The sequence below is a fragment of the Condylostylus longicornis genome, unplaced genomic scaffold, assembly GCF_029603195.1.
Source record: "Condylostylus longicornis isolate FDR11 unplaced genomic scaffold, ASM2960319v2 ptg000236l, whole genome shotgun sequence".
NCBI classification, from domain to species: Eukaryota; Metazoa; Arthropoda; class Insecta; order Diptera; family Dolichopodidae; genus Condylostylus; species Condylostylus longicornis.
The window spans coordinates 1-11,725 of record NW_026578203.1 but is presented as its reverse complement, the minus strand read 5'-3'; the positions used below and the strand labels follow the sequence as shown (position 1 = coordinate 11,725).

Sequence of the window (11,725 nt, the reverse complement as noted above, 5' to 3'; positions counted from 1 at the left end):
CGCCAAGATTAATAAATGGTATGAAAATTCTAGAAACAAAATAAAAATTTTGCAAGAATTATCCAGGGCTATAAAATACGCATTACACAAAGAATTCCAGGAGATAACTGCTCAAAATAAAACAAAACAAAAATAATAGAAGACACCCACGAAAGAGCTTATCGGAATTAGAAAATCAATAGAAACAAATATTACAAAAATATTGCTTCCCACAAATGGCGAGTTTATAAAAAGGTCTCAGAATAGTTTTTTGAAAAACCTGCTCGTGCAGAAGCTACAACGAAAAAATCAATTTTTCGGGCCCTTTTTACACTGCCATACTAAAGTTAAACGGCGTCATTCAACTTTTAATCTTGAAAATTTTACAAAAAAGCCGTGTGAAAATGGGATCATGAAAAAACAATTAGTCTTAAAAGTATTAATTAGAATTTTTGCACGTTTGAGAGGGAATTTATAACTTTTAGTCACGAGGAAGACTTAAGTTTTAGAAAATTTTAAACTTGAATAAAATTTTAGTATAATCATCTGAGGTATCAAGAAAGAGATTGTTTAATTAGTGTGCTTGAGGTATCAAGTATCTCCTAATCAACTTCTTCCTTACTATTATTTTAATCATAATAAAATGTTGTATACTAACAATTAGATTTAATAATTATAATATAATTTAATCAGTGTAATACTATGCCAAAATATTAAGTATGATCAATAATATACACATAAGAGTATTATTTGAATTTGAAACTTGTTCAATATTTTTTCTTTAATATTATTAACTTTACAGCATCATTGGAGAGAAGGAAACTTACCACCTACATCAAAATGCGCTGGTTGTAAAAAAACATGCTGGTCCTCAGAATGCCTTACAGGTATAAAATATTAGAGCTTTATATTAAGTTAAATTTAAAAAACTTTAAAGGCTATCGTTGTGAATGGTGCGGTATGACAAGTCATGGTGGTTGCAGAGGTTTTATAACAGCTGAGTGTTCATTTGGTGTATTACAACCAATTTACTTACCACCACATGCTGTTTCAATTCCACGAACTGAAGTACCTATAGAAGATATCATTGGAGTACAAGTGAAGTTGAAAAATACTATTTTACAAAGAGATACTTCATGCCGTAAGTTCAAAGTTTCAAAAGCTAAAATAATTTTCCCACATTTTTATTAACTTTTAATTTAATTTGAATGACCGTACACAAATCTTATTTATTCTGAAGCTCGTAGTATTTCTGAGGAATTTAGCAGCGGAGAAGCAGTTAGATTTCGTGAGGAAGAGAGTGGTAAAACAGAAACAACACCCACCGGAGCTCTTTTATTAAGCAGTAGCACCATATGTCCTAAACAGGATGGTACTCATAGTAAAGCCGAAAAAGACCGCGAAAAAAAAGATAAAGAACGTGAAGAACGAGATGAAGGTATTCTTATTATAGCCAAATTGAATTTATTTAACACAAGGCATATTTTCTTCAGAAATGATTAAAGTATTTGATGGGAATTCTTCTTTACGGAGAAGAATATTTCGTGTTATCACAGTTCCAAAAATATTTAATTTAGAACAGTTGTTGAAGACTTGTTTAAGAGCTTTTCACATAGCAAGAGAGCATCACGTAAGTTGTGTTGAATATTTTATTTATCGAACATTCTATATGCAGATTATGGAAAATTTTTGAAAATGTCATTTACTCGTGTTTTTATTTTATTTAACTACCCTTTTAAACTATTTATAGACAAACTGGTTTTAAACTCTAAAAAAAGAAATTAAACAGTAAAAATTAAAATTACAAACTACATTTTCAAAGTAAAACTTTAAAATTTTTTAATGATTAAAAAAATTAAAGAGCTTAACAATTTAAATTCATGAAAATCTGCTGATTTTTTATTCCGTTATTTTATAAAGTTGAGAAGGTTATATTCCATATAAAAAAAAATCATTTAAAAAAGGTTATATACTTTCATAAAAAAAAGTAAAAGAACGGATGTTATATTATTATAACACATTTATTAAAAACTAACAATTCAAGATAAGTTTCAAAAAAATTTTGTTAATAATAACAAAGTTTTTTTGGCAACGAAATATGTCCTAAAGTTAACACAACTTGTCAAAAAATTTAACAATAATTTTGGGCGAGAATAAATAAATTTAATAGATGCAGTAAAAACTAATTTGAAAAATTCCCTATGAATGTACTGAAATACCCTTAGTAGTATAAGCAAAGTATATCTATTAATAAGTAATTCGACTCGTTCCATTCCGTTTGTTTTCGTTTGCATTTTGCTCCCAAATTATATTCTAAAATATATGGTAATAATAGATGGTAATAAGAGTTGTGTAGGCAAGAAAGAAACAAAATATTGTAAACAAACGAGTGTATCAAAAACATTGAACTGAAATAAAATTAAATTAAGTTAGGTAAAAATTTTGTAATTTTTTTTTGATAATAACAAAATTTATTTTTCATTTTATTAAAGTTAGGTAAAAAATTCGAATGTATGAAAGCAAAACAGTTTGAAATTTCATGTATGAATATATACATGCATGTACCTGGTGCAGTAGATACACAGGAATAAAGTGATTTATAAAGAAAAAAAAAGGTGTATGCATACTGATTAATACTTACTTAAATATAATTATTACCGATATATGTTCTAAATTTATTAAGAATGAAATAAAACTAAAAAATTTAATTTATTTATTTTATTTATTAATAATCATTAATTACAAATGCTTAACAATAAAAAATTTTTGTTTTACATCAAATTCTTTTATAGTTTTATTGAAACTTTTTATTATGTGGTAAATTCTAATTCTAATATACAGTTTAATAAAATATGTTTTGTCAGACTTCTCACCACATTCATAGTTAAAATTATTTTTTAAGTGTTCATATATTTTACATTCTAAATTTTTTCTGTATAAATATTATTAAAAAGTTTAATAAAAGTATTTTCTAAATTCTTTAAATTATCCACGAAAATTGAAGGCATGCATTTCAATAACAAATTGAAAAGACTGTGTTTTAAAATATTTTCAAAAGTACATATTTACCTCTCCACATCTTTTGGCAACAAATGAAATGTTCGTGTCGGCTTTTTTTCCTCACTCACAAAATTACAACTCAAACACTTCAAATAATGTTTACCCATTATTATAAAAAAAATTTATTTTTTTTAACAACTATTTAAATTTTTTTTTAATATTATACGTCTTTTTGAAATTTATTTTTATTATTTTTCAAAATTATATTACATAAATTATAATAATTTTTTTTAAACACTTTTTTCCGCTTCGCTTTTATAATATGAATACACCTTTTTTGCCACCTTGTACTGGAATAAGTTACAGAAATAAAACTCCCGCCTTTAAAATTCTTAATATTTTTTCCTATACTTTATATAGGGAAAAATAAATAACTCCCGCTTTTGAAAATACATTATAAAAAAACAGGTAGACATCTATTGCGTACTTTTTCTCTCTCCAAAAATTCTTATGTGTATGAAAATGAAAATAAGAAGGTATACTGCTTAACTCTTTTAGCTAAGGGAATTTTTTGTATACAAATATTGATGAGTGATTGCATTAGTGTGATGTAAATGGAGAGTCGAACTACTTATTAATAGATATACTTTGAGTAAAAGTGTACTTCTCCTATAAAATTGATATACAAAAATAATGTGAGTGAATGAAAGACATTTTACAAGTCCAACTTCTGCGAGCAAACCAATATACGAAAAAAAAGCTTAAGTCATTAAAAGTAAAAACAATAGAATACAAAATAAAAAATATCAGCAAAACTTTTAGTGAGAATAATGTCTTTATTTCTAACAAGTCCCAATACTCAACTTTTTTTACGAAATATTGCGAATTGTTGCCATCGTCTCTGTTTTTACCGACCGTATTGTGTATACAATAGGTAGCTTATGTGATGGCAACAAATTTTGCATATCCAGTTTTCGGTGGGAATGCACTTCTCCATAGTAGGGAAGTGTAAATAAACTATTTTTAGCAACCTGTCGGTTGTTGGTCTGTCGGTCTGACGGTCTGTCGGTCTGTGTGTGCACGCGTGTATCTCAAGTTCTGCTGAACCGATTTTGATGAAATTTCATATGTAAGTTTATATCCACCATGGCACGGATTGATCAACTTTTGGGATATATCAGACCTCGGGAACTGCACTTTTTTGCGGGCCTGTTTTACATTTTTGAACATTTTGAAGAAAATATTCAACCGATTTACTTGAAATTTCATATACATATAAGCTTTGCTCGATCGTCCGCGAAAATTCCTATGTTTTGGAAGAAATCAGGCATCGGCAAGTAGACGTTTACTATGGGCCAAATATACATTTTTGTGTATATTAAGAGAAATAATCAACCGATTTCATTGAAATTTAATATATGAATTCCTCGTATTAAAGCAATGAACATATAAATTTTTTGGAAAGATCAGGGCTCGAAAACTGATTTGCGGGCCGATTTTACACTTTTCACCATATCTGCGGAACGAATTGATGGAAATTCTTGAAATTTGATATTTGAGTTTTGGTTTTTACCGAAACTAACTGGCGAGTTTTTCAGGGAAATCGGGTAGCACAAAGCGAAACTCTATTAAGAGGCAAATTTACATTTTTACTAATGTCCTTAAAATTGGAAAGAAGTATTCAACAGACATTTTTATAATATTCTGTAACACTTTCACTTAACTAGACAATACGTAACTTTTTTTACGTAAAAAAGAGTTTAATATTTTAAAAAACCTCAGGAACTATGAGAGAAATCAGAAAGCTCGACCTTATTTTATATGGGTTTTTTTAAATCGAAGTAGCTATTTTTTGAGAAGAAATGTAGGTTAACTCAAGTTATGGGAAGTAACTGTAGCATCAAGTTGAAAATATATAATAAAAGGATAATTATTATACATTGAAATGAATAACGACATAGTAACAAAAAAATTTGAAGAGGGAATTAGAAAATAATATCTAAAATACAATTAAATATTATTTTACCAATACAAATTTTATATACACTTCAAAATTTTACCTCTGTTTTTATCTGAGAAAAATTTTTAAAACTTAATATATTACCTGAGTAAAAAAATATTTAAAAGGTCTTGAAAAAGACAATGTATGATTATATATATTTTTATGACCAGATTTGAATATTTTTTTTTTTATTTTTGAAATAAATAGTATCTTAGCAAGTAACTAAAAAATTCCAATTGTAAAATGACAAGTAGTGGATACTCATGTAAATTTTTGTTCGTCTGCATTTAACATTAAAATTCACACACAAGCAAGGCAATTTTATAAATAGATTGCTCATAGATAGATTGCTAATAAAATATGAAAATAGAGCACAACAAAATTGTAGAAGTACTCAATATAGCATATAAAATGTACATGAAAAATCATACATCTTTCCTCGTTACACTTGAAATCACACTGAAATATGAATTTCAAATTTTTTTTCATTTTTTTCTTTCCTCCTACATTTATTTATTTTTCGTGCAATAGACTTTAAATGGGAAGCTTTTTAAAAAGTGTGTACAAAATCCTGAGATTTTTTTAAGATATTAAATTTTTTTAAATTAAAAAAAAAGAAAAATTAAAAAGAAATATGACACGATCAGTGGCATTCAAAGAAAGAAACAGGAATGAAGGCAATAATTCGTAATATTTCATAAAATAATGAGTATTGGGACCAAAGTATATCTCTTAATAACTAGTTCGACTCTCCGTTTACATTACACTAATCCAATCACTCACCAATTTTTGTACACAAAAAATTCCCTAAGCCGAAAGAGTTAAGCAATATACCTTCTTATTTTCATTTTTATACACATAAGAATTTTTCGAGAGTGAAACAGTACGCAATAGATGTCTACCTGTTTTTTACAACGTATTTTTAAAAGCGGGAGTTATTTAATTTTTCGTAAATAAAGTATAGGAAAATATATTAAGAATTTTAAAAGCGGAGTTTTATTTCTGTAACTTATTCCAAGATGGGAGAAATAGTGTATCCATATTATAAAAGCGAAGCGGTTTAAAAACAAAATTTGGCTACTAAAATAAAAAAATTATAAAATACATACATACACGCGTGTCAGTAATAGGTATTTTTTTTATAAATTTCTTAATTACTATACCTCGTCTACATTGCGGCTTGACGTGAAAACAGCTCGAAACTCAAGCTGCGTTTTTGCTATGTTAGCTTAAAAGTCCAAAAACTACGTTTAGCTATTAAGTTTCAAATTATTATTAACATTTCAAATCAAGCAAGCAACTTGAGTGAAGCCTGCTTTAGGTCAAGTAACGTTTGTAAAGACAATCAAAAGCTTGAAGCAGCCATATAAACGGGGTACATACATATTACTACATCATATTGTGTATCCACCTTGAATAGGTATGTACCGTATAACAAAGTATAAAATTTCAAATTTTTAACTATTACTTTCATACATTCGAATGTTTTTACATAACTTTTATGAAATGAAACATAAAATATGAAAAAAAAAAAAATTTTGTTATCAAAATAAAAATAACAAAATTTTACTTAACTTAATTTAATTTTATTTCAGTTCAATGTTTTTGATTCACTCGTTTGCTTACAATATTTTGTTTCTTTCTTGCCTACACAACTCTTTTTGCCATCTATTTTTAAATAAAAATGGAATATTTTAAGAATTTGGCAGCAGAATGCAAACGAAAACTAACGGAATGGAACGAGTCGAACTACTAATAGATATACTTTGATAAGGACTAGTTAGATGTAAAGACATTATTCTCAATGAACGGCGCTGATCATGGAGAATATTAAAAAAAAAATTGTCAAAGAAAAAAATAAAACAAAAATATACATGCAATGCAATGCGCACAAAGTTTCTACGTTGCTGATGAAGAAGGTATGAAACAAGAAAGCTTTTGTGACGAAAATAAAATTTTAAAAATGAATGAAAAGAAAAAATATGAATAAGAAAGTTAGGTTACTTATGATTATGAATGAAACTGAAAGTGTATGCTGAGAAAATGTAAATTATGAAAATATAAAAACAAAACCTTATTTTGATGTATTATATGCATTAAGTTTTGTTTTAAAATTTAATATGTAGGAATATATACAAAAATAAAATCAAAAAATTTGAAAATTGTTTGAACCTAAATACCGTACCTATAAAATTAATTTAAGCAAATTTTATGACACATGTTTTTTTATATAAAACATTGAAACCTAGAAGGCGATTCTAATATGGGTAATGTAAATTCCAAAATATATAACATATTGTATTAACAAAGTTTTAAAAAATAAAATTTTTCAGAAAAAAATTCAAAATTGATTAACGAGTTAGCTAACATACTCGTATACCTTGCATTATCCAGTAAAAATAAATCTTTATAGAAATCATTAACTTGTACAAAAACTTGATCAGTTGTGGGAAATAGATTTATGTAATTTAAATATGTTTATTATTTAAATTTTTACAAGTTTTTGTTAAGAGTAATCGATGTGTTTCCCAAGTTTGCTTGGGTAGTACCTTTAAAACGGAAAACAGGACTTGAGGTTTCAAAAGCTTTTAGTAAAATTATTTCAGGAAGTCCAAGAAAACCAGAAACTGTTCAATCAGATGAGGGTATTGAATTTAAAAATGTAAACTTTAAAAGTTTTTTAAAACATAATAAGGAGCGCGTACGTAGAAACACTTTTGAACATGGATATACAGAAAAACGAACAAAAGAAATTTTTATAGTCGATAAAGATGTAAATAGACAACGTTATTTATTATTTGTACGGCAGGGTTTGGAAGGTAAAGAAATAAACGGAAGTTTTTATTATCAACAGTTACAAAAAGTTTATGCTTAAATAATGATCGAGTTCCATCACCCACTTACAATTATAATTGCCATCTAGCTCAAGAAAAGCAACATTTATATGCAATTTAATCAATCAAATGAAGAATCTAGTTCAGCCTGAAATAGAACATAATGTGGTGCAATCCAGAAAATAACGCAATGTGAAAAAACTTAAATTTCAAGCAAATTAAATAATTTAATGAAATTGCTGTAAATTTGAATAATGATAGTATTCCAACGTTGTTTATTTTGTTTATCGCAACTTCATTTATACTGGCATCGCAAAATATTTTTCAACAGAGAGAATTCTGTAGAGACATATCCTGAATGCAAAATACTTGGTGTTATTTAAAAGTCCACGAGGTAAATCGCAAATTTTATCTTTGAAATGTTTAATGTTTTCTGCCACAAATAGTACCAGAAAACCTTAAGAAATTTCAAAAAGTATATAATGAGACAACATCAGAGCTATATTTTCTTAGACCTGACTCAAGTTATAAACGATTTATGAATCTCGATTCCGAACTGATGTACTTGATGATAAAATAAAAGGTTGTGTGCTTTTGCACACTAGATCAATTAAAAAATAAAACGATATGTGAGAAATATGAAACGTTTGATAGCAACCCAGCATATACTGCATACATTAACTGCATACATGTAAAAAGTATAAAACAAAACTTATATAAAATATTTATACGAAATATTTTAATTAGAAATTGTGACTTTGAGGCGATTAAACCTTTGTGTGAAATTTCCAAAAAAATCTATGAACGCTAAGCGTAAGCTCATTAAACAAAAAGAAGGTTTCTTGTCAACGCTAATTGGTACAGTTTTTTCTGGCTTCCTAGGAAAATTTATTTTTAAATATACAAAATGAGCAACACGTTAAAACGCATGATTGCTATTGAACTAGACCTATATAATAAACTAACAGAAACTAAACGATAGCAAACTCTCGGATATTTATATTATTATCATTATCATTATTATTATTATTATTATTATTATTATTATTATTATTATTATTATTATTATTATTATTATTATTATTATTATTATTATTATTATTATTATTATTATTATTATTATTATTATTATTATTATTATTATTATTATTATTATTATTATTATTATTATTATTATTATTATTATTATTATTATTATTATTATTATTATTATTATTATTATTATTATTATTATTATTATTATTATTATTATTATTATTATTATTATTATTATTATTATTATTATTATTATTATTATTATTATTATTATTATTATTATTATTATTATTATTATTATTATTATTATTATTATTATTATTATTATTATTATTATTATTATTATTATTATTATTATTATTATTATTATTATTATTATTATTATTATTATTATTATTATTATTATTATTATTATTATTATTATTATTATTATTATTATTATTATTATTATTATTATTATTATTATTATTATTATTATTATTATTATTATTATTATTATTATTATTATTATTATTATTATTATTATTATTATTATTATTATTATTATTATTATTATTATTATTATTATTATTATTATTATTATTATTATTATTATTATTATTATTACTATTATTATTATTATTATTATTATTATTATTATTATTATTATTATTATTATTATTATTATTATTATTATTATTATTATTATTATTATTATTATTATTATTATTATTATTATTATTATTATTATTATTATTATTATTATTATTATTATTATTATTATTATTATTATTATTATTATTATTATTATTATTATTATTATTATTATTATTATTATTATTATTATTATTATTATTATTATTATTATTATTATTATTATTATTATTATTATTATTATTATTATTATTATTATTATTATTATTATTATTATTATTATTATTATTATTATTATTATTATTATTATTATTATTATTATTATTATTATTATTATTATTATTATTATTATTATTATTATTATTATTATTATTATTATTATTATTATTATTATTATTATTATTATTATTATTATTATTATTATTATTATTATTATTATTATTATTATTATTATTATTATTATTATTATTATTATTATTATTATTATTATTATTATTATTATTATTATTATTATTATTATTATTATTATTATTATTATTATTATTATTATTATTATTATTATTATTATTATTATTATTATTATTATTATTATTATTATTATTATTATTATTATTATTATTATTATTATTATTATTATTATTATTATTATTATTATTATTATTATTATTATTATTATTATTATTATTATTATTATTATTATTATTATTATTATTATTATTATTATTATTATTATTATTATTATTATTATTATTATTATTATTATTATTATTATTATTATTATTATTATTATTATTATTATTATTATTATTATTATTATTATTATTATTATTATTATTATTATTATTATTATTATTATTATTATTATTATTATTATTATTATTATTATTATTATTATTATTATTATTATTATTATTATTATTATTATTATTATTATTATTATTATTATTATTATTATTATTATTATTATTATTATTATTATTATTATTATTATTATTATTATTATTATTATTATTATTATTATTATTATTATTATTATTATTATTATTATTATTATTATTATTATTATTATTATTATTATTATTATTATTATTATTATTATTATTATTATTATTATTATTATTATTATTATTATTATTATTATTATTATTATTATTATTATTATTATTATTATTATTATTATTATTATTATTATTATTATTATTATTATTATTATTATTATTATTATTATTATTATTATTATTATTATTATTATTATTATTATTATTATTATTATTATTATTATTATTATTATTATTATTATTATTATTATTATTATTATTATTATTATTATTATTATTATTATTATTATTATTATTATTATTATTATTATTATTATTATTATTATTATTATTATTATTATTATTATTATTATTATTATTATTATTATTATTATTATTATTATTATTATTATTATTATTATTATTATTATTATTATTATTATTATTATTATTATTATTATTATTATTATTATTATTATTATTATTATTATTATTATTATTATTATTATTATTATTATTATTATTATTATTATTATTATTATTATTATTATTATTATTATTATTATTATTATTATTATTATTATTATTATTATTATTATTATTATTATTATTATTATTATTATTATTATTATTATTATTATTATTATTATTATTATTATTATTATTATTATTATTATTATTATTATTATTATTATTATTATTATTATTATTATTATTATTATTATTATTATTATTATTATTATTATTATTATTATTATTATTATTATTATTATTATTATTATTATTATTATTATTATTATTATTATTATTATTATTATTATTATTATTATTATTATTATTATTATTATTATTATTATTATTATTATTATTATTATTATTATTATTATTATTATTATTATTATTATTATTATTATTATTATTATTATTATTATTATTATTATTATTATTATTATTATTATTATTATTATTATTATTATTATTATTATTATTATTATTATTATTATTATTATTATTATTATTATTATTATTATTATTATTATTATTATTATTATTATTATTATTATTATTATTATTATTATTATTATTATTATTATTATTATTATTATTATTATTATTATTATTATTATTATTATTATTATTATTATTATTATTATTATTATTATTATTATTATTATTATTATTATTATTATTATTATTATTATTAT

The 11,725-nt window shown here is 20.4% G+C and overlaps 1 protein-coding gene across 1 annotated transcript; it reads left to right on the top strand.

Annotated features, from left to right (window-relative positions):
* The first annotated feature begins 539 nt into the window (after positions 1 to 539).
* LOC129616527 (diacylglycerol kinase theta-like) lies at positions 540 to 8,542 on the top strand. Its single transcript, XM_055532182.1, has 5 exons — positions 540 to 866; positions 917 to 1,120; positions 1,220 to 1,417; positions 1,473 to 1,609; positions 6,577 to 8,542. The coding sequence occupies exons 2-5, from the start codon at positions 940 to 942 to the stop codon at positions 6,661 to 6,663; spliced, it is 603 nt and encodes a 200-aa protein (XP_055388157.1). The 5' UTR covers positions 540 to 866; positions 917 to 939; the 3' UTR covers positions 6,664 to 8,542.
* The last annotated feature ends 3,183 nt before the right edge of the window (positions 8,543 to 11,725 follow it).